Here is a 24738-nt window from a genome sequence, read left to right on the forward strand (position 1 = left end):
AATTTGCCTGTTTGGAAACAGCAGTTTCCAAATTCAGGCAGAATGGTTTGTGGTTAAGATGCATTCTGACGTTTTAAGTTGTATCCGTTCATCCTGGTGGTGAAAGGCCTGATGTTCCACAGTTCCACCTTAGCATGGCTGCCGCATTGGGACATTGCTAGTTACTCTCCAGTTTCTGAATTGGATTTCCTGAATATTTTGAATTTGTGATTTTATGCTCTTAATGAGGTATAAACATTGCTTTGGGGGACTGGATTTTTGTTTTAGTTTATACGGGTGATATTTATAGTTTTAGATGCAAAACCTTAAAGAGTAAGTATTTTTAAGACGAGTGCCTCTGCTTTGTAATGTGATTAACTTTCATTAGAATTTTTTAGCTACCATAAATTTAAAAGACCTGGGATGCAGTGCTATTATTTCTCTTTAGAAAGGTCTTAAGAGAACAGATTGACCTTGTGTAGTTGAGAAGGATCCTTCAGCTGGGCACGGTGGAACAAAGATAAGTGAAACGTTTTCATTTCTCAAACTGTTGGTGGAAGATGGTATAAAAGATCTCTTCCTCTTAGAGTCAGGACTTAGGTCTTGAGTTGCTTTGCTTAGGACGCAGCCTGAGGAAAGAGATGCTATTGTATGTAACGCCTAGAAGTTGAAAAGACTGTGTCATTCTCGGTATGTGAATCACTTCTTCAAGCTAGAGCAGGGATGGTTTGCGTGTGTGTGCGTTGGGAAGATTATTGCCTTCCCAGATTCATTTATACCCTCACTAATCATGATGACTGTATGCTGTTTAAAATATAAATGTTTTTGAGCCTATTTCCGGTGTACAGGAGGATATGGTTTGGGAATTTAGCTTTCTGCAGCCAGATGGATTATAGTGTTGCTAAGGAAACAGACTATAAATGAAGTGGCAGCTGAGTGTCCCTAGAACATCAGACTGCTGGAAGCTGGTATTTTAAACTCATTTAGGTGGGTAGATAAATTGATGATGTGATGAGAAGTTAATTTCCTGTATTTTATGGTTCGTTAATTTTCATTGCTTTGTTAGTATTTACAAAAGGTACCTTAAACTCCCATTCAGACCACCTGGTGTGTGGGGCACTGAACAAAAATTTGCTATTAAAATTAGAAAATGGACAAAAGCTGTGTAGTAAAATGATCCTAAAATAATAATTTAAACTATTGCTTAGTGGATAGATACAACACCTGGCAGCATTATGGCCCTGCTGAAAAACTGGGACTAGGAAGTCCATGTACTTCAAAGTACATGGGAAAGAAGAGAGCTACTACAGACCTGGTGAAGTTACAGATTTTAAGCATCATGTATACACTGACATCTATATTGTGACCTATTTGATTTACATATATGAAGGTGCTCAGAGCAAGTGAATTGTATTGCGTTTTTCTTAGTTGCTCTGCCCAAGAAGAGAGACATTGGTTCTTTTTTTCCTAATGCTTTTGCTGAAAATGTATCCAGTTTCCAAAACACGGTGGGTTTTTTTTAATTCCTACAGAGAAGGGCAAGCATAGCTGAGCATGTGGCTATAGGGATAAAGAGTTGACTTAAGCTGGGCCCAGAGGACAGACAGCAACTACTACATTTGGTAAGATGGACTGACTGGACAAGGAGAAGGCAGCAAGAGTTCTGAATAGCCTGAAATACTGAAAACCTCAGACATTTAAAATCATATAGATAGAATGTGGATCCTCCCTTTTCCACTTACCAAGGTCTCCAACGTAAGAGGTAAAGTAACGTGTTTATTTCATATTCCCTGAATTACTTTCAAGTGCCTGTGTTCTTGCAGTTAAAGTCCCTTCTTTGCAGCTTGATGGTCTTGGAAACTAAAATGCTAGAGAAGGGAATGGTATCCAGGTTCTCAGCATTGCCTGAGTTGTGGCTTAAGATAAAAAGAATGATTAGACTATATCTAGATTGATATATTCAGAATTGCAACGACTTGCAAAGAGCCGGACAGGTAGACAGTGAAAGGCAACACAAAAGCCTGAAGCAAGAGTCTGCTCTGCAGTTGTGAAGTTGTATCCCATCCTTATGAGGGTGTAAACTCAAGCATATGAGCAAGTGGTTGTAACTGTATTCAGACACATTATTTGTTGGGCATATCTACTCAAAATGAGAATGATATGGACTGAATGTGCATGAGTTTCACAGGTTATGTTTGCTTAAGAAGAAAAGGAATAAAAGTGGGCTGTGAAGAAAACAGGCAATGGTTGAGTCTGTAGAGCTTCACGAACTTGCCCTTAGCTACTACTGCAATAAAAAGACAACATCTGCAAAGGTCTTTGTAAGACCAAAAATGATAAGAACTTGCTGAGCAAAGGTAATTTCTGAGCTCAGTATGAAATGGAAGGCCAAGGAAGGATTTAGAGTATTTATAGGTGGTTGTTACTTTTTTTTTGTTTTTAAATGAAACTCTTAAATAAAACACAATCTGGGAAAAAAGTCAGTGTTCCAGTGGTGTTAATCCTCTTCAATGTGCAGCATTTAAACAGTTATTTAGAGTACATTGCAGAGAACTCTTTCTGGCCTTTTCAGCCAGATAGTCAACAGAGGTTGTTGTGGAGATGGCATTCAGTGCACTATAACTTTTCCCTCCCTGTTTGTCATATGACTGGATTTTTATGCCTGGACGTGAGTGCTGTCAGTCTGTGTATGGATCAGGATGTCACTGTTGTATTTATCACTGAAACTAGTAGCCAGGAGCAGACTACAGTTGTCGCAGTATGTAAATCATTAGTTTGTCTCTTAATTACCCATTTGCTGAGGGATTTAAGGATTGAGCCAGTTTAATTGCTGTGGTGGCTGTTTTCCCTAAAAGATGCCTTGCATCTTTCCTGAAAGTCTCTTTCTTGTCTTCTGACAGACTGTGCCCGTTGTGTGGTGGACAGAGCTGTGGAACCCTTAAGAAAGTTGACAGCAAAGAGCTAATGTGGATCACATTAACTGTTGCAAAATACCCATGGGAAAGGGATAGCAGGTAGAAGAGGGCTGGCTGGATAAAAATGTTGCAAAGGGTTAATTGTGGCTCTTGGACTGTTAGTTGAACCTGGATGAGAAATACTGAGGGAACTAAAGTGTATGTACAGTGCTGTAGCTAGGTGTGCTGCAACAAGTAACCTTGCTAGCATGATTTTGTTTTTAAGTAATCATAATGATGTATAAGCACAAATAGTTTTGGCTTTTATACAAGACACTTTGTAGAAATATGTTAAATTCAACAATATTTTTCCAACAAGAATGGAAAAAACAGTAATGATTTGATAGGCAAAAAATACTGTGGAAGTTACTTTCAGCAACTCTGTGAGTATAAAGGAGCTGCTTCCAGAAGCTTGACTGTTATGTCTGGAGTAGGAAAGTCGTGTTGATAGAAATAAAAAGAAAATAATCAGAAGATTAGATAAAAATACTTAACTTTAAATGAAACCCAGAGGAAGAGAGTAAAATTACATTTTTATCGACAGACGTGATACCTGCTTTTAAAATGACCTGCAAACCTTCCATAGTAGTTTACTTTTTTTTGTTTAAAATTTAATTTTTTACTCATGTTCCTGAAATGCAGGAGAAGCATCATTTCTGATTTTTGGGTGTGTCCTTTTTAATGTCTTGTACTGAGTAATGTTAATTTCAACTTTAAGTTGAATTTAAGGGTCTATAAAGAGATAGAAGAAAGGGTTTAATTTTCTAATCTTTTATGGTGGATTTCATTAGACTTGTTTTCCTGTAAATCTTACCCATAACTTTGAGTCGTTACTGACTTCAGTGTTTTTCGGTGTTCTAAAAGAAGTGATACAATTCTCTTGGTCTCAGTCAGCTGTTGCTGGGTAGTTGCAATCAAATTAGAAATTCTGTGTTGCATTTATTATATTTAGAGTTATACTGCATATAAGATAAATTACCCAGAGTATTTTCTCAGCATGTTTCATATTGAAATGGAGACCAAATAAACTTCTCTGTAACTGAAGAAACACATATTATTTGAAAACTGAGTTAATTTAACATAATTAAACAGCTCTTGGTTAAGTAGGGAAATAAAATCTTGACCTACCAAAGTCAAAGACAACATGAATTAATGGATGACTTCTTTCTGGTAAGGTAAAGCTTTTCTTTGTAGGTTTGGGTGTAGTTTTTATTTGTTTCTTTGGTTGGTTGGTGTTGGTTGTTTTTTCTTTTGGTGGAGGTTGTGTTGGGTTTTAGTAGTTTTTTGGGTGGAGTTTTTTATAGAAATTATATTTTTAAATAGTTTAAAAATCCAATCTCTCACTTTTATTACTGAAGGGGCTTTTCCTTGGAAACAAATTTTTCTTCAGTGGGGTTTGTGGACTGGGAACTGCTGTAACTCTATGTATATATATGAGACATTTGATTTGGCCTATGATTTAACAGTTCCAAGAAGCACAAAACTGCGTGAGCGGTGCAAAATCCCTTCAATTAACTGTCAAGTTATTTGTAACCAGGAATTAAAGATAGTTAAAACGATTGTTCCTACAAAGGATTTGAGTCCTCCGGTTGATAGGCATATTTGTTTGCTTTGCGTTTTTACAAAAAGAAAAAACCCAAACACCCCTCCTCCCACCAAATTAAAGCTGTGATCTCTTGTATTACATTAAAACAAAACATTGTGCTTTATAAATCACCATTGACTCATTTAAATCCTATTGGCTTAAATTTAATATATTTTTTTTTAATCTGTTCATGATGCATGTTCCAAGCCCTGCCTGATGTCTGTACAGAAATTGTTAGTGCCTGTATTGTACAGGGTCTGGATGTCTGTAATGTGTCATCTCACCCTGAGAGTTGTCAATTTGGAACTCTGTTTGGTATGAACAGATTTCTAACTAAGATTGTTTTCTCAGAAACAACTGCAATCTTGAAAGTGTTATACCATTTGGCCAGCATGAGACAAAAATAATTCTGAAGCTATTAAAACAATTAGATAATAAGGCTAACTATTAACAAGTAGTTAGTTTACTTAGTGCCCATTTCTATGTTATGAAAAAGAAGTTACTATTGTAATATGTATCTGACATTTAATAGACTGATGTAGACTAGCAGCAAAGTATAGGGTAAATCTGGGGAAAACAAAGGAGCACAAACAACTGTTAGGGTCCTATGTTTGGTTTTGGCTGAATAGAGATGCTACTATTGAAAATAGTGAAAATAGTGTGCAACAGCAATACATAAATAATATGCATGTAACCTAAGTATGTGTTTAGTTCTCAGCTAAATCTTACCCTTGCAGCCTCTCATAGCAGCTTGCTGCACACAGCAGCGTTTCAGTTGCTGAAATACAGGCATCTCGTTTCACTTGGTACCCGCACCTCTTCTCTGTGAACCAACTGCCAAGAAGATCCATAACATCTGTGTTACAGCCGCAAGACTCTTGGGCAGGAGCAGAATTTGGCTATAGCATGAACTGAATCCCTGTGGGAACAGCAAAATCAGGACTGATGGCTTCACTCTGGAAAGTAAACCAAATTGTGGGCAGCACTCTGTGTGAAGAAAGTAAACATTTGACCACTGTAATCACTTTTCCATTAGCATCCCTGCATCTTTGCATAAAAATAGTATTTTTTGTTAATATTGCTTTAAAAAGCAGGTATATTTTTGTGGGAGAGCTCAATAAATTCCATCAATATGGCATACTGTTGATGATGGGCTTATAGTTTTTACAAGATTAATTTAGTAAGCCCTTGCATTTTGGTTGAAGATAATGTGCTAACAGGTGTTGTCAAAACTACTGATTAATAAAAAAAAATCCATCTTCCCTTGTTTTAACAGAAAGCAGCATAGTAGTGTATGTTGGGCATACGGGGCACTGCAAAGTAAGAGTGATAAAATACAAGGAGCCTTTAGATCTTTGTTTTATGATATATAAAGGTGAAACATCTTCACAGAATTCAAGTCTTCTACTCAGAGAATATACTGGAGAAGTTACTCTGGTTGAAACGACAAAATAGCCTTAGGAAAACTCTGTTGAAGCTCTCTGACTTGAAGCAGGCTTTTTTACCTGCCTGTTACCTCCTGATAGACCGACTTTTTGATGATGAAAAGAACCTTTCAGGTTTTCAGTTTATTTTTTGACCGTGGTTTGACTTAATATCCCAAGAAGATGTTAAAACTTGCTAAAACAGGAGTATGGACTAGGTGTAACTAGATGTAGACAGCTGTCGATATAGTAGTCAAGAAAAGTTATGACACATTTATAAAGCGATGGTATGCTGAAAATATTTCATAATATCTTTGAGACTCTGCCTATTGCTAAGTCGTCAATATCATTTGAATGCTTGTGGGGAATAATTTTAAGTTTAATGGTATTTAAGATTTCTGTCACTTCTGGTCACATTATTTCAGTTATTTGGAAACAACCATTCCTGGTTTGAGGAATTGAAATAGAGGAATTTGCATCTTACAATTAGGTCTAAGATTATCAGAAATTACAAATTTTTTTAATTGCCTGTGGCACAGCACTGTCTTGACTGTAAATACCTCTTAATATGTAGAATCCAAATCAAGACCTTACACCTTGATCTGTGTACCCCAACACCTCTCAGCTTCAGGCCAGAAATGTGAAGCTTTTAAATTCACTTGCCAGAGTCTGGTGTCGATCCTGCTTCAGAATTGAGTGAATGAGAAAGAGGTCAGGATTCCTTTTTTGGTAGCTGTGCCAACTCTAAATGCTGATACTGAGGTTGCAGTTCCAAAAGTAGGGCGCTCTGGAGCTACAGGTATCCTTGCATTCAAATTTCGTGGCAGTATTGTAAAGGGTTACAGAGCTTTTTTCCTCTGTTCTTACAAAAAAGCATGACCCTTTATAACAGGAGAGGAGAAAAGACAAATATCATTTGGAAACAGTGTTAACCCCGTGTTCCTGACAGAAAAGCAATCTTGCCCAGTTAAGAGCAAGATCTGCAAAGCCCTCAGTTAAAAGGAAATCAGTAAAATTTTACTAAAACATGCTTTTATTTCTTTCCCTGCTTGGAGGCTTGAAGTGGAAGAACTTTATGGTGATATTCTGGAGGTTTTTCTAAATGGGTTTTAAAGGTACTTTTTATGAGAGTTGAAAATACTTTCTATAAACCCGTAAGTAGAGAGAAGAAGTGGTTCTTATGTCAGAGAATGTGCTTGTCTGGTGGGAAGATCTGACAGGTTGTCATCGCTGTATTTAATCTATCAAAGTTCTTGCCAGAGTCTTGCTTGCTTGCAAACCTGTTTGCTGCTTTGACTCTTCAGAAAGCCTGAGGGAAGATTAACAGTTTATAATACTTATCTCACTAAAGAGGGAACAAGCCAAGTGGTTAAAGTCTATAATTGAGTCCATTTCCTTTCTTTTATACATAATCTGAGACATGTATTTTCCTTCCTACCTTTCTCTGTGGAATAAATATAAGGATCAAATTTTTGTGATACTAGAAATTGGTTTCCATAACTAGATTATCAGAAAAATCTTTGTGATACTGACTTCCATTGTGGTTAGATAATGGGTGTGTTTTGTAGAAAGCAGATTTCTCTTCAGGTGCCAGTCTGGCAAATCAGGCTTTTAAGCTTTGGGTGTTTGAAGTCTGTGTTAAGTTGGCTGTAAGTACAGAAACACAGCACTCCAATGGTTGGAGGAACCAGAAAATTATGAGTGGTCTTTAAGTCCAATTCTTACTGCTTCCCTTGTTAGGAGGTCATTGTCACCTTGTTGACTAGTTTGTCCACAAACTCCCCTGTACAGCATTTATTTAGAAACTTGTTTCTGAAGGTTTCTGACAACTTTTGCTCCAGTGTGGAGGTGTCTAATGATGTTCCAAAAGTGGTTTCTGGAAGAAATTAGAAACCTGAATGAGATCTAAACCAGCATGCAACTCCAGTCCTGGCAAATGTTAGTACTAAACGGTGAGGTTCTTACGATCCACAGGTGAGATAGTCAAGGATCTCTTTGGTTCAATGACACTTAAATGCCTTAGTCCTGCCTAAGGGCTATACCTTCTACAACAAAGGGACACAGGATCTGCCTTTTGCCAGGAGACATGATGTATTCTACTCCATCAAAAATGAAGTTTTATTACAGAAAAAAACTTTGTGATTCTGATCTTGTCCTTCCTTGTGTGTAAATATGTCACCAACTTTTTCTCTTTTTTGGCAGGTTATTTGGAAAGGAAATACTTTACTGAACAGAACAGCTCATGATGACTTATAATACTCACTCTTCATGGAAGCCTGTCTGGATTGGTATGCTTTCTTTTTTTTTTCCTTTTAATTTGTCAGACTCTCACGTAGTGATTCCATGTGTAATCCAAAGGTCCACTTAAAAATTAGGAAGCTTCCACCTTGTTAGTTGCACGTTAGTAACTAGGTGGAGACTATGAATTAAGAGTGTTTTCAATCATATTTTCAACGTTTCCTATTCTTCTAGGTACTACAGTGTTGAGTTAGCTTTTCAGCCTGAATATGGTTAATGTGAACATTGAACTAGTGGGAAAGTTAGAAGTGGGGGTAGTATTGTGATGCTACTAGAAATGAACCTGGAGCTGCGTAAGTTCTTCTGCATGATCTGCAAATTGAGAACGTGTTTTTTTTTCCCCAAGAGCTGAGAAAATAGAATTATTCTTTACGTTTTGTGTATTTGTGGTTTAGAATAGTAAGGAAGATTCCCATGGCTGATACTTCTTGACAGTTAATGGCTTTCTGAATTAAGAAAGAAATACCCTCAAGAGGGCAATTAGTTGTATCTAATGACCCAAAGCAGAGGTGGCTGTTTCCCACAGTACTTTCTTATGAAAATTGTCACGGTAGTGTTTATAGGGTGGAAATAAAGGAAAACTTCCTAAATTAAACTAATGCCTCTTGTGAGTAGTTTTATGGGTCATCTGCTCATGCAGTGTAGTTGATTAGTTTCAATTTAAGATATGTAAATAGGTATTAAAACTGAAAACTACCAGTTCCTTTTAGGAGGAACAGTTAGGTGAGTAAGAACATTGTCCCTGCTGATTTGTGCTCTGACTCATTCTTTGCACTGGCTTTAGCAGAAGGGGTTCCATTGCAATATGTTCCTGCCTCGGCTTAGTAGCATGGGAAACAATGCTCGATTCATACCAGGAGGGGAGTATGTCCTGTGCTCCTTTATACAATAATGGGGTGACAGAGAACGTATACCTGAGTATTTTCTTTCAGTTACTTTTTTTTTTAAACAAAATAAGCCCACAGACTTCATGTTTGTTGTTGACTTTATCCTTTTTCCCTTAAGAATATTTTGCTTTTTTGTAGCATTTTTTTATGTTGGAAAAATTGTTTTTGCCAAAGTTCATCTTCAAATTAAAACCATTGATAGTAGCTGTAAAACATGCAGAAGCTTCCTATTTTTGATCACGTAAAACATACCCAAGGAATGGTATCAGTATGCCAGTCATACTTGTGAAGAATGGTTTCTGTGTGCTGGACCAAATCTTGGTGCTGGGCAGTACTGAAAATGTGATTAATTTTAGCAGAGAAATTTGATAAATCAATGAATATTTTGGCAGCTGTTCATAGCATGTTCTGATTGAGCATGCTATCCAAATTTTGAACAGGAACCTTTTAGCTTCAAAAGCTGTTAAAAGCAGACACCATAGTTCTAACAATAATTATATTTGATGAATGAAATTTGTGTGGTATTTAGCTTTAAGTGTGTACTTCATTGAAATAATTGTGTCTATTATGTTCCATAAAAAGAAGGTTGTATATGAGTGAGAACCTTGCTTGAGAGAAAATGTGCACACCCAGTAATTTTCAGTGCTGAAATGGAAAAAAGTGATTGTGGGAAGCTTTTTTGCATCTGAAAAGAATCAGTGAGAGTACATGTTCCAAAAGTGGGAATGTTGTGACAAAAAGGTATCTGTCTCTTGCCATGAGTACTTTGACCATCAAAAAGCTTACCTGTTTAAACTGCCAAAGCATGGTCAGCTCTCACAAGCTGCCTGATTACCGTTTAGCAGTGACTCTGGCTTTGAAATTACAGGATCTGTCTTTCCCAAAGAGTGAGAGACGGCTGAAATGAAATTGCTGTGAAGTTATCTTACTGGTCCCATTTGTTCAACTTAAATGTCTACACTTACATAGCTCTGGGGAAGTCAGAAGGGAGGTGGAGGGGTGGAGGCACATGTTTAATAATCATTTGAGTGCTTCTGGTAGAAGCCATTTAAAAAAAAAAAATATATATAGGACTGCTACAGAAGGGATCCTCATCGATTTATTGGCTGAAATGCCAGCCACCTTTACAAAGGATGTTGTCCAAGAAACAGCATAGCTAACTTGCTTGCTGGTTAGATAAGTGTAACTCCAAAACACATTTGAGAATGCAGATTCAGTGTGTGGTGCACAGAGGGATTTCATACCTCAGTGTGTTAAACCTGATTGCCTGGAAACCATCAGGAAGCAATGAGTGCAGGAGCAATGCTCAAGAGTCTCTATCTGGGATCCAAAGCCTGCGGTCCTCCTAATTTAGGTGTTGGCTTTGCTACAGCTCACTTAACCTCCATGTTGAAAAGAAGATATGATTGATGACTTACATATAACAGTCAAATGTCTAACATTCACTTCCACTTTAAGAACCTAGCTATGTCCAGCCAACAGCTTGTATGAGGTCATTCTCCTTCTCTTAAAACTATACAGAAAAGTGTACAAGCCTCAAACTAAGAAGAGAAGGCGCAAAGTAAGATGGTGAGAAGAACGTATGTGAGGTTAGTTTTCTTAGTTGCTTTTTGTTGTTAGGAATAAGTTTATTGACTCCTCTGAGCCCTTTGTCTGTTGCTGTATACTGGATAGCACTGGCTTGAGAAATGCAAGGTACCATAGCATTTTTGACTAAATTAAGGGTGCGCAACACTTTTGTTCCTACTTGCCTTGTCTGGTTCTTTCTGTTCAGGAGGACAATTTGTGATAAAGCAGTATTTTCTAAAACTTTAACTCTTTACCTTGAAACATTTCCACTTGGCTGTTTGGTTTGGTTTTGGTTTGGATGCTTTTTTTTTTCTTTAGAAAATATCCACATTATCATGTAAGGCTCTGATGGACTTCACACTTCAGAGTTGTGTGGCATAAGTATGTTTAAAGAACAGTAAACTTAACTTAAATAAGCAAATTCTGTTGTATATATTGAAATTTGGTCAAGTAACTGAATGTATGTGCTCATAATATCTGTATTCAAATCAGGTGGCCATGTACTCTGCAGTCACCAGAGGGAGGTAGGCACCTCATGAGGTTGATTCACCTTTTCCTGACATGATCATCTGAATAAAGGTCATGTGAAATATGTCTTAAATTGCCTTATAAATCCATAGAAGCTCTGTGGCATCCTCCACACTCTGTGGAAAGTATTTTCACAAATAACTGTGAAATCATAATTTCCAGTTCAGGGCTTTTCAGTTCAGGAGAGACATGACTGTAGCAGGTCTTCTGTGATAAAAGGCTGAGAGTGAAGGAACTGTTCAAACTGGAGCAGAGAAGGCTCAAAGAGATAAATATCTATAGGGAGGGTACAAATATATGTATATAAATACCTGTAGGGAAGGACACAGTCATTGGTGCCCAGTGACAGGACAAGAGGCTGTAGAGTCTGTCCTTGGAGATATTCAAAAGCCATCTAGACATGGTTCTGGGAAACTGGCTCCAGGTGGCTCTGCTTGAGCAGAGGAATTGGACAGCATGACCTCCAGAGGTCCCTTTCAATCTCAGCCATTCTGAGATTCTGTGATTCCTTTGACTTTTCTGATTCTTACATCATGAGAGACAGCAGTCATTCACTTTCCCTGTGCCACTAATAATTCTGTAGGCCTCTGATACATTTTTTCAGTCACTTTCACATGGAAATCAGTGGGAGCAGAAGTGAGCATAGTACTGAAGAGGTGCCATGGATGTGTATTGTAGCAGGTAGTGTGTGTGTGTGTGTGTATATGTACATCCAGTGTGAGTAGTTACCTCCTGCTTTTCTTCTCTGCTTCTTTCCTAATGATTCTGAACACTTGACTGATGCTTTTATAAAGTTATCAAAACTTTAAGATCTGTTTTTCTGCTGGAGGGTAGTTGTTGTTTTAGCATCTGTTACTGTGCAGATAACTTTTTCTATATAAGCATAGCTTTACCTCTAGCAACACTGAACTTTATCTGGCACTTGTCACTAACTGTCGTGAGATCCCTCTGTACCTCTTTATGGTTGACCTTTGTTTTTATTAAATTGCTCTGAAAGACAATTCCTGTCCATCAGCAGCAAATGTCAAGGTTTCACATTTCCTCCTTCTGTCATATAGGTTGAAGAGTCTGAGCCCCAGTATAGACTTTCTTTGTAGGAACCTTCTAGTAACCTTTTTTTCCCACTACAAAACTAACTGCTCCTTCTTTTGTTTCCTCCTTTAAACTGATTATTGTCTGTGAGAGGGCTTTACGCTTATCTAATGGCAGGTTAGTTTCTTTCAGAGCCTTGGTGGAGAGACCTTCTCAAACCAATCAGAAATGCAAGTTACTTTTGCGAGCTTATTGCTTACAGAGCTCTAAAAGATACTTCCCCGGGGATCTAATTCTCTGTACTCCTAGGATTATAAATTGAGAATTATTTGTTGAGTTTGTGCTCTTTTGCAGTCCCTGTAGAACGCTACAGCTTCCTTCCCTCTTCTGTGCTCTTGGCTTGTGGAGTCATAAACCTTGGTGGAACTTTGGGTAAGATTTTCATGTTCATTGCTAAAAACCTTGCTTATTTATCCTGGAAAGCTGTGTTATGATGTTGACTATGAATTTTATTCTAACAGATTAAAGACACCAGTGAAGGAAAGGTATATAGAGACCAATGAAAGAAGAATTTTGGATTATTTTATGTGCTTTAGCCCATAATTACAATTTTTTTCTCTATAAAAGTTACTGTAAAATAAAAATAAAAGGGACAGAATGGAGAGAAAAGGAAAATCTGGAATAAAGTTAACAGAATTGGAGTTTTTGCAAAATGTCAATGTACATAGCTTAGTATACCCCTGCTGAGTTTAACAGGCTTTGAAATATAATTGGATACAGTAGAAAATTATGACATTCCCTCCAATTCAAGCAGGAAGACCTTTAGAAAGTGGAATTTGTATGACTCTGGGAAATTAGGATGTTTATAATAATAACCCTTCAGGATACCATTGAAAATTAAAGGGGACAGAGAGGTTAATCATTTGTCTTAAACAAAATGCTGAAGGCGGTTTTACCCTGGAAATCATCTAGCAATAGTGAGCTGTGGAATGAGAGGAGCAGGTCATAATGCTGATGTTCCCCGATGAATCCTTAGCGACAGCCTGTGAGCAGGCTTGCATATGAATTGCTAGAAGTCCAAACTTGGGGTCATAAGTTAGACTTTGTTGCCTTATTGTTCATTTCTTTGTTGGTGAAGTATTCCCCATGGACTTTTGATCCTCCACAAAGCACATGATCCTTGCATAAGTTTGTATAAGCATGTCTTCCTCCCTTTTGCCCAAGGACTGGAACCCGCTTAAATACGGAGGACAGGAAAACCAAACAAGCTTCTCACATTGGTAGCACAGGCTTGTCACTGTGTGCATAGATGGAGGAGATAGATTGCCCTCTGAAGGTGTCTATATCCCTCTCTTGTTTAAAAACATGAAAACAGCCTGAAGTGACTGTTGCTGTCATCCACAATGAATGAGGTGAATCCCACTTCATATTTATGACTATGGCGATGTGTTCTTTTAAAAGGGCATAGGATCCTTCTGGCTTCCAGTTTGATCAGATGCCAGAGTACTCTGTGAGCATTAATTTCGTGGTCCAAGACAGAAGGGGAAGCTCTGTGAAGAGCTGGAACTGAAAAGGGGGGACAGCTCTCAACTCCTTTGCATGTTATACATGTAATAGCACAAGGTGACGGTACCTGTAAATGTGGCATTGTATCAGCATAACGATGGGGGAGGGAATTCAGTAGAATATCTTACGGATTGGATTTGGAGGGGGAAAAGAGGGTACACATGGTTAAATTGTGTGGGCTACTGAAATGAATAATAAAGACATGTCTAAGCTGCTGAAAGCAGGAAAGCTTGCTGCAGGGGGAAGGGTTGTAGTGACTGAAGAAGAGTTAGTTTCCTGCACCTTGATATGAGTCAGTCACTACATGAAACAAATTGAGAAATGCTTTAATCCTATGGACAACTTGTTTAATAATTAATAACAGGTTAAGATGTTTTACATGTTTTTCCTCAGGCATCTGCTGCTGATAAGTGACATAGAACTAAGGATTCTGTACTATGTAGGATGGCTCAGGTTAGTAAGCACTGAAAAACCTACCTAACAGGCAAATAGGCAGTATTGATACTGTGTAAGCTATTTGGAAATCATCATTAAAGTTTCCAGCTATAAGCAATTTAAAAACAAAATCATGTAGTTTAAAAATTAGGAGATTTAAATTAAGGTACTGATTTGATTTATTAACTTTTGATCAATAAAGTTTATTTTCAAGCACAAAAGTTTTCCAGTCCTCATTATAGTAGAAGAAAGCTTAGTGAGTGAGAATATTGTACAGTGCCAGCAAGACTACAGGAGCAGGATCTATAAGAAAAAGACCAAACAGTGCGTGACTCCTGTGACTGGACCTTAAGTAAATTGTGTCAACCTAAAGTGTAGGTAGGTACTAGGGATCCTTTTGTGATGAAGGAAAGCAGAGCAATCATTTGCTTCCCATTGGTTTCAGCGAGTCTTACTTTGTTTCTTTAAATTCCTTTCTTGTTTTTCAGATCGAAATACTGTCACGAATTTAAGAACTTTGATGCTTTCAGACGTTGAATTGTGATTTGTTAAATCCCAGGAATCAGATACTGCCTGAACAAGATGGAAAGCCTTGAAGACCTTTGGTTCTGCTTTCATTTATCCTGAAGCAATGGTTTTCTCAGCAATGTTGACGCTAGCCCACTCTGGGACCTCAAATGCTACTTTTATTGTTTATGAAAACGCCTATACGAATTTTACCACTCCCCAGTTCTTGCTTCGTAGCGGCACAACGCAGCCACTGAGATATAGTTCAGGTGCTGTGCTCACCACTGAGAGAAGTACTTTACTGCTCAATACCACAGCTATCCTGCCATCGCAAGAAGTTTTCAGGAGCTTGAGTTTGCCACTCCAGATCATTCTTTCTGCTGCTATGATATTTATTCTGTTGGTTTCTTTCCTTGGAAACTTTGTTGTCTGCCTCATGGTCTACCAGAAGGCAGCGATGCGATCTGCAATTAATATCCTCTTAGCGAGCCTGGCTTTTGCGGACATGCTGCTGGCAGTGCTGAACATGCCTTTTGCTCTGATAACAATCATTACCACTCAGTGGATTTTTGGGGATATATTTTGCAGAGTCTCTGCCATGTTCTTCTGGCTTTTTGTCATAGAGGGGGTAGCCATTCTTCTTATTATTAGTATTGACCGATTTCTTATCATAGTTCAGAGGCAAGATAAACTGAACCCTTACCGTGCAAAGATTCTCATTGTCATTTCCTGGGCAGCATCCTTTGTTGTTGCTTTTCCGTTATCAGTAGGGAATCCTAATCTGCAGATACCCTCAAGAGCACCTCAGTGTGTTTTTGGCTACTCTACAAGCCCAGGGTACCGAGCTTACGTGATAGTTATCTTGCTAATTTCATTTTTTATTCCATTCCTGGTAATGCTGTATTCTTTTATGGGCATACTCAACACCGTCCGCCACAATGCAGTTCGTATCCATAGCCACCCTGATAGCATATGCCTCAGCCAGGCCAGCAAACTTGGTCTCATGAGCTTACAGAGACCTTTTCAGATGAATATTGATATGAGCTTTAAAACTCGTGCCTTCACAACCATCTTGATTTTGTTCCTTGTCTTCATAGTCTGTTGGGCGCCCTTCACCACTTACAGCCTTATTGCCACATTCAACAGCCACTTCTACTACAAGCACAACTTTTTTGAGATAAGCACTTGGCTCCTTTGGCTCTGCTACCTCAAGTCTGCACTGAACCCGCTGATATACTACTGGAGGATAAAGAAGTTTCATGATGCATGCTTGGACTTGATGCCCAAATACTTCAAGTTTTTGCCACAGCTACCTGGCCATACAAGGCGGCGCATTCGACCCAGTGCCATCTACGTGTGTGGGGAGCATCGGTCGGTTGTGTGAGACCGCAGTGGTTTGACAATGATTGTCACTTTCTGGGATTGTTTGTTTTTAGGCTTCAGGTTTAATTTTGGTTTGTTTTAATATATGGCTGCTTCAGCGCGGCCGTATCTTACAACTTGATGACATTTTCCAGTACTCTGTGCAATTTTGTGAGGAAGGGTAGAGGGGAGGGCAGGAGGTTTGTTATAGTTGGCTTTACTACCAGAATACAATGTAAACAAAATAACAAATGTTACCTCTAGGATTCCATGGAAATCCATTATTTTAAATGAAAACTACACTTGTAACATTTTGTCAGGTTTATGCTTACTAGGCCTGCAATTGCATCTAATTGTAGGGACTTTTTATGCTGCTAAGATACAGTATATTTAGTTGGTGTGATTTTTCTGAAAAACGTTGCTGCTGTCTGCCAATATATTAGAGCCAAAAAGTCTCATTAGGTGACTTCTATTTAATTTTAACAATATTTCACAAGTTTTCATGGTGACACTAGAAAACTTTGTTCTTTTTAAAAAACATTTCCATGAATATTTTTTGTGCACTTTACAAAATTTACTATAGAGTTTGTTCATTGGACTATTTTGTTCTGTATCAAAGGGGTATCGTTGTTGTTATTATTATTTGTTGGTGAATTTCAATGAAAGACCCATGTAAGCTCTAGGAGGGCAATTTATGTTGGTATAGCTATACATACAGTCACAGATTTGCTGTTTTTCTAATGAAATCAAAAGTAATATTAACTGCTCAGTTACCAGAGGGGTTGGAAGGAGAAAATGGGGGGACGAAAGGGAAAGAAAGCAATGAAAATACCATGTCCCAAGGTGTAGGCTAACACAGGATTTAGAAAAATAGAGGTCATGAGAAAATTGTCATGGTGGTAAAAGCATGGCTGTAGTTGTTCCTTTAGGTTGTTATAAGCTATCCAAACCTGATGGCTTGCCCAAAAACCTATCCGAAATTGTGACTTTGGGCCTACAGTTGACACTGTTTTAGTGTAATGATGCTTCTGCTTGGAGCTCATGTGAGGCTAGGGTGTGCTCTGCAGTGCTGAAGTCATGCTGTGAGGTGTTTGTTGGGATAGAGTTAGAAATAGTAGGGTCAGCCAGCAAACGAGCAGCACATGGACTATAGCTGAGGCTAGGACTTCGTCTACACAGTAATGACTGGGAAGAAAAGAATTTATTGATTTTCCAGTTTAAATATTAGACAAAACCCACAAACTTATAATGATGAGTAATGGTTGGTCAGCAGAGTTTGCTAAGGATGTTTCCCCCTGATAGTACTTCACATGGATTTTTTTGTTGCACTTTTTCCTCTGTAGTGCCTGCTGCCACAAGGGGTTACTCTGCTCTTTTCATACCTTAAGCATCAGCCTCTCCCCCTGAAATACCAAACCACCTTTCTGATTAATGTCAGGCTGTCTCAGTGCCTACCTGGAAAACAGAAAGGCAGAGAGTCTTTCTTGATGATTGCAATCCAGACTCAGAGATGTTATTTTATTTTTAATAAGCTATATAAATATTTAATGTGAGGTAAGTAAGATAGGATTAAGCTTTGAAGTGGGATCCCAGTTGCTGTGAGGCTAGGGAAGGATGTCCACAGAATTTGTGTGCCCTTGCAGTGGGCTTTTTGGGGCTTTCTGTGACCAAGTACAGGAGGACTAATGTGCAGCAAACTTACCAACCAGGGCTAGGGTTTGGGCTTCTCTTTCTTCCATCTGTTGCAGTACCCCAGAGCATGGGGGCCTCTTTGTTCATGTACCCAAGGAGCAAATAATAGCAATTTTATCTATTTCTGCATAAATATTGAACTGAGCATATGAGAGAAATGCCCTGTACTTCATGGATGTCCACAGACTGCTTGCTTCCTGAGGCCAGCTACATGTTTACATCCCAGAGTTTATTTAGGTCTTCAGGGAAGAACTAATTTAACCAGTTATCACTCTCTTTGTCTCATCAACAGTTATTGGTAAAAATGTTGGCAATATTTAAGTTTTTAGAAGTATAAAAGGAGCAATTTTGAGTTTAGTAACTTTTTTTAAAACTCTGCTAGCTGAGGGTTGTGGGTTACAGGTGAAGGCACCCAGGCAGTGGTGACATTATTGATGTCTGTGCTCACCGTTCCTTGTCAACGTCACTGATGACGGTATAGATTTTTCTGATCAAAATGACAGTCAGTAAAGGAGTTCTGCTGTAAAACAGAGTGTTTTGGCATGTCTTTGCAGTATAGCTTTTATTTCTCAATTAAATTTACATTGATAGCGGAAGTTTTTACCCGGTTAGTATGGATTTTCTGTTTTGGAGCTGTCATGGCTGTTTATCTCTGCAAGCAGCAAAATTGTGCTTAGAGCTAATGTAATAGAGTGAGAGCATACACTGCCTAAGATGGCAGGAACAGGTATTTTTGCTGTCTTCCAGAACTATAATGTAAGAGGTTTGAATGAATGTCATAAAACATAGTAATTCAAGAAAGAAAGGAGATGAGTAATACAGGAAATATAGTGAAATTGCTTTCTTGAAGGGGGAGGGGAAAACATTTTGGGGGGAATTTCATGATCTCTGACGAATACTGGCTGTGAAGTGGAAATTGCAAACATCAAAGGAAGTTAATTTGTTTTGATAACTTAGTGTTTGTTCACAGTGACTGTAACAGGGGTTCTGCTCAGAGCTGTCTACTGATGCTTGTGGAAAAGACCTGAATTTTGTGGCCCAAATTCAGAGGTGGTGTACAAGCTGATACAGTATTCACATTAGCAGGTTTAGACCTGATCAGAGCAGACAGTGAACAAAAAGGGTGTTGAAAAAGAAAACAAGGTGGCAGCATAGAGGTATCCCCAGGGTAATTACGTGTTTACAGAACCATTTGGCCTATTGTGTCTAATATACTGTCTTTAGAGCAGTGCCTTGATAATTACAGGTGACATTCTAGGACCAAACTGAAGACTGGTAAACTGCCCAGTCTTGCTGTCTGTGATCCTGCCAAGATCAGCATAACCTTCCTAAGATTTGTAATGTTAAACACACACCTCTTGGCAGGATTTGGGCTACTGAGGCATTTAGGTGGGCTTGACCTTGACCAAGGCCAAGGATTTTAAAAACTGAAATTGATGCTTTTTCATTCTACTGGAGAATTATAATCGCCTTCCTCGCCATAGAATCGACACTTGTTACTAAACTGTATGCCCTCATGTTATTTTTTTCAGAAATCTTTGGTATGGAGGATTGAAGTGAATGTATTTTGAATTATGTTGCAGTTTAATTCATTCTGCTTACACAAGTCTCATTTGTACAGATTTATTGATAAAATTATTCTTTTGTGCTCGGTTGTGTATTTTTTGACATTTCTTGTTACTCATGTAAAAATATTTATGTATATAGAGATGAAAATGGGTTTGCCTCCTATTCCTTTCTGTTATGTTTTCCTTTAAACTTGTGTGCTCCATGCTTCCATATTTTATTTGGGCATATGCATAAACAACTGCCAGATTTCAGTGGTCTTTCTGACACCATTTGAGATTTTTAGTTCTGAAATTGTTCCACAATGCCCTCCTTGAAATAGATTTTGATTTATTTTTAAGTGAAAATTAACAATTCAGAGCACAAGTTTGCTGCAGTTGGAATGGTGAGGAATTTCATTAGTCTGGTTTTCTGGGAGCCACTACCTTGCCATTACAAACTGGTTTGATCATTTTGTTTTTTTTTCTTTTGAGGAATAGTAATTTCTCAAAGTAATGTGGAGAAATCTTGAATTACTGTTTTAAAACAAATTGAGTAGAATGGCATTGTCTTTTCTGTACATATTACACCTGTGAAAATATCTGAGGAACAAAACAAAAAACAAAAAAACAAACAAACAAAAAAAAAAAACAAAAAAAAAAAAGGAAAAAATAAACATGAACATTCTCCAAAAATGTGTACAATTGCTCTGACTTTCCATTCACAGGTTTCTTGGACCTAATGCCTGCCTTGTTAGTTTCAAGGTCTTGTATTTTTTTGCTATGTTGAACAACAAAGATTGTTTGCCTGATTTAGATGGTTTTGTCTAAGTCAAAATGTCTGTGTCGAGAATTTACAGAATACTCTGGTCTGACACGTTGGGGTAGAAATCTGTCAATATGCTCAAAACAAATGACATACTATGCAGCAAAAAAGCCAGAACACCTAAGAAGAAAATACCTTCCTAAAAAAATATTACCTGACCTGTGTGTGCTACCTTTTGGCCAGGACTGAGCAATTAAGGTGATCTGAACCATGTAAGAAATAAACCAGGCTGTGGTACTGTGTGGCATGATGCATTTCCACACAAGATGACGACCTTTATGATTCAAGTGCTGCATCTTTGGATGTGATGGATGACTCCCCATAGAGGTAGAATAAAAAATGTTTGGCATCTTAGCAGTTTGGGGGAAATTTTTCAGTTTGCTAATGATTTAGCAGAAGTTCTGTTAGAGAAATTTCTCTAAATGGTAGAGAGTCAAGACATGTCCCTGAGGGGGGCTGGGTAGGACCTTGCTCAGCCACCCACATCCCTAATTTTGAGACTCCTCAGTTCTGCAACAACCATTTCATTTTCCCTTCCCCTCTTGCTCTCCTCCCACACCTCCCAGAGGTAGCACCTCCTGTGCTGCAGCAGGCATGGTGGTTGCAGGAGACACTGGTGCTGGTGGCAGGAGGCAGTACCTGCAGAAGCTGTGGAGCCAGCAAGCACCCAGTGCTGCTCCCTTCTGTCTTGAGTACATTGGATCATCGGTGAGGGGCAGAGGGCCAGTTTTACCACATCTGGCTGACCTGTCTGTGACAACCTGTTACAGGAGCACATACATTTGCCACTAGTGCGGGATGCTGTTTTTATCCCTGGTAATATTACAGCTTACTCCAACCTCCTCTTTTGGCAACTGAGCTACAATGGTTATAGCCAGGTCATGGCTGAATAAGGATCCCTTAGCTGACTTGTGTATCTGAGAGTGCCCTGGGCACAGGACCTGCTGGTGAGCATCCTCCAGAACAGAAGTTCCTACAGCTTGCTCTCAAACAAAAGTAGCAATCATGAGGATACTGAAACTTCTCAGATGGAGGGCAGGGGTGGGGTGGGGAGGGGGTGGGAAGCAGTTGTAAGTCAGTGACTGCATCATGTGGTGAAGGAAAATTCTAACAAGTAATCCTTACACTACTGATGGCTGTTTTTAAATTGAAGTCATAGATACTTAATGCAGAGAATATTGGGTTGGGTTGTTCTGCTTTACAGTGTGACAGTGAATGCAGCTTGATACCAAGTTGCTAACAGTACTGCAGATAAGCGACCTAGTATTCATAAATACCTGAATAGAACTTGCTCCTGTTCTGATCGTTATTCTGTGTAGATAACCAGGTTTGCTGGTGTGGGGGTGTGGAACATAGCGGTAATGAGATGTCCTCCTTGTTTAATTGGTGCTCTGTGTTATATAGAGTACTGCAGTAGTTCAAGCCTCTCTGGTTGACCTGAAATAAAATTAAGCCTGTTCGCCAACAAGTGAGGGAATTCCACTAATGCTGCCCTGTCTCTTGGAAGAGGAGGTCTAGTCAAATAAAGGACAGTAATTCCCTCAAGAGTGGATTTATCTCCTCTCCAAAGGAGCTGTAATCACTGCTGTGATCAATTTAACAGTCCCCTTTCAATTTACTAGGCCTAGGCTCTGTGTCAGGGGAGAATTTTGGTGGCTGAGAGCAGGTCCTGAATAGCTGGGATGGCAGGAGGGGGCCAAGTTCACAGGAAAATCTCAGTGTTGCAGCTTAAGCCTTATTCTTTGGCAAGTCAGTGCTGTCTTCCAAGGGGAAAAAAAATGTTACCCTTTGCAAAGGATGGGAGGTGAAGTAGCATCTCTTAGATAATTTCATGCTTCTTTATTAACAGTTGGGTTAATAACTGTGAGAAGAGTATTTCTGAATTTGCTTCCCTGGGTTTGGATTTTCTTCTCTGCCTTGAGTGGAAGAGATTAGAAATCACCCTGTATCAGCCTGTATAGCGTGGTATGTTCTAGAGGAGGTGGGAAGTGCCATCAGTCCAACTCTCTTGGGCTCTTTCATGCTGCCTGAATTAATACTCGGGCCCGCGGGAAAGGGTGAGTGTACTTGAAGGTGGGAGGCTGTTCTCCAGCCACCATTTGATCCAAGGCAGTGTGAAGTTGCATGGTTAGCTTTTCTGGAAGAGCAGCAGTGGAGACCAGTTGCTCCACCGTCACTGCTGCATGCAGTAACTACCCAAACCCTGGTGTCTCTCCCAGTAAATAATTATTCTGTTTAAAGTGGAATAGCTTTTATAGGAGGCAGTGAGAGTGGCCTCTCTGTTCTTACCTCAGGTAAGATTAAAGCATTCAGGAGAGAAGCTGCTGTTTCAAATCCTCTGGGATCCTGAGAGGATCTGAAATCTTATCTCCTTCCTAAATATATTCACCATTGAATTACTAGGTTAAGGGAATGGTCTACCAAGACTCCTCAGTTTATGTTTTTTTCTGCATCCTTAGCTGATGGTTGGTGTCTGAAAATGCCTGTAGATGGACTTTTTGTCTGGTTTGAGGTGGGCAATTGCACTGCTCACTGCCAACAGTGAGTGGCAGCTCCTCTGGGCATATGTAGAAGCAGATATATACGATTGGATACATCTGTGGACTTCTAGCTGTGTATGGCATAGCCAGCCTCAGTGGTCACCTGAGGCTTCTTCACAGTCAGTGGTGTGGTTTCAGGTATGAAAGTTTACCTGCTAAAGAGTGAGAGAAACGGCCCAGAAAAGCTGGTGTCTCTCTACTGGTTGAGAAGTAAACCTGGAGCGTTGAGAGATACAGGTTCTCAGTTGATCACATCAGTCTCGCCCCTGATCATTTAAAGAATTTTAATGTGAGAAACATGAGCACCTGTAAATGTTTGGAACAAATGCAGGTGAACAGGACCTTAAGGCTTTACCTTTTGTCATTCTAAGGTGTCTGAATCTACCTGTAATCTGTTTTGTGATTTCTGGAGATAATTGCATTGGAAAAATCTGCATTGATTAACTTTCTACAGTGCTCCATAGCTGCAGTTACACCCATGATGTGGATTTTGTCGTGCTAAAGTAAATTAGACTCAGTTTGGTCCAATTGTTCTGTAGGAATTAGACCACTGCTTCTGCATGAGTTTCTAGTCAGCTATTTAGTGTTGTTCAACTAGAATTCATTACCTTTGTACCTTTAAATACTTGGTCTTTGATTTCTCATGTTCAGGCATAGACAAGCCTTTACAAAGTCACTCCGCAAATTACACAGCCTTCTAGTGTGACTTTTTAAAGTACTGGTAATTATTCTATTTCTGTTATTTCAAATTTAGAAATCTGGGGGCATTATTCCACAGACTGAGCTGCTTTCCTATCTATTCTATTAAACTAGATAGAGGGAGAAACTTGGGATTCATAAGTCTGAATGGAAAGTCAGAAGGAACTCTAGGGACTCACTGCATGGGGGCTGACTTTGCAGCCAACTAATTTGGGCACATTGCAAACCTCAAAAGGGGTCCTAACTGGCTGGCTGATTGCAGCCTTTGTTCAGTCATAAGGTGACATGAAATGCATAAGCAATCCTGTAAACAGAGGTGGGAGCTGAGGCTTCAAGTGTCCTGGTCTCCACACATCGGAATCCCACTTGTTCTTGTGTCCTCACAGAGCATTCTCTGTTCCTTGCATGGTGTGGTGGCTACCTGGTAAGAGGCTGCAGCTCTTCTGGTGGGGTCCTTAACACCCCTTTCCTTACCACACAGCAGGAGTTCTTTTAACTAATGCAGGTCTCTAAGGAAAAAGAAAAACGCAAAAAGCATTTTTTTTTAAGATCGGTGTTTTGGGGTTTTTTGAGGTGCTTTTGTTAGGACAATAATTTGTGAAGTATTACACAGGGGTTCAGATTCTTTCCAGCTTTATTCTGTATGAGAAGAGAGGCCGATTCCACTTATATAAAACTTCATTTTATTAATGCCTTTGTCAAGGTGAGCCTGGGTATTGGTGGAAAGACTCTTGAACATAATTTAAGGGCTAGAAAGAAATGTCCCTTTCAAGAGCATTACTAACCTTTGTAATTCATCTTAGGTCAACATCAGTGTTGCTTGATTCTGGAAGTCTGTCTTTTCTCATCAACTTTCTCAGAGGAATTCATTATCTGAAAACCTGTGACTAACGAAAGATGTTTTGTTCTTTTGAAGTTCAAGCTAATTTCCATGAAGGTTACTATTACTAAGCAACAGACTCCGTGGAGTGTCTCTTGAGGGGCTGAAACTACAGTACATACAAAAGTAAAGCAAAACACAGTGAAAAAATAATTAAATAGTATTCCCAAACAGAAAGGCCACAAATATACGGCCATGTACAGGGCTGGTTTCAGAGTCTCCTTCCTTGAAACCTGTTGTTGACCAGTGAAAAGGACCAAAATGTCAGCATAAACTGTGTTGCTGTCTATGGTGAATGTAACGCGAGACTCAGCCTCTGCTCAAATGTAGAGCTGCACCACAGCACGGCCAGGGGGAAGGAGGAAAAGAAAAGTCCCAAATATAATTTGGCACACTCAATTCATCTGAGCAAAGCAATCGCCTGTAATAGA

The 24738-nt window shown here is 39.1% G+C and overlaps 1 protein-coding gene across 1 annotated transcript; it reads left to right on the forward strand.

The window, feature by feature from the left end:
- Positions 1-14888: 14888 nt before the first annotated feature.
- GPR63 (G protein-coupled receptor 63) lies at positions 14889-16148 on the forward strand (the record flags this gene model as incomplete). The annotated part of the gene is made up of 1 exon (XM_084262214.1): positions 14889-16148. The coding sequence occupies one exon, from the start codon at positions 14889-14891 to the stop codon at positions 16146-16148; it is 1260 nt and encodes a 419-aa protein (XP_084118340.1).
- Positions 16149-24738: the final 8590 nt, after the last annotated feature.

The sequence above is a fragment of the Gallinula chloropus genome, assembly GCF_964237585.1.
Source record: "Gallinula chloropus genome assembly, chromosome: 3".
In the NCBI taxonomy this organism is placed as follows: Eukaryota; Metazoa; Chordata; class Aves; order Gruiformes; family Rallidae; genus Gallinula; species Gallinula chloropus.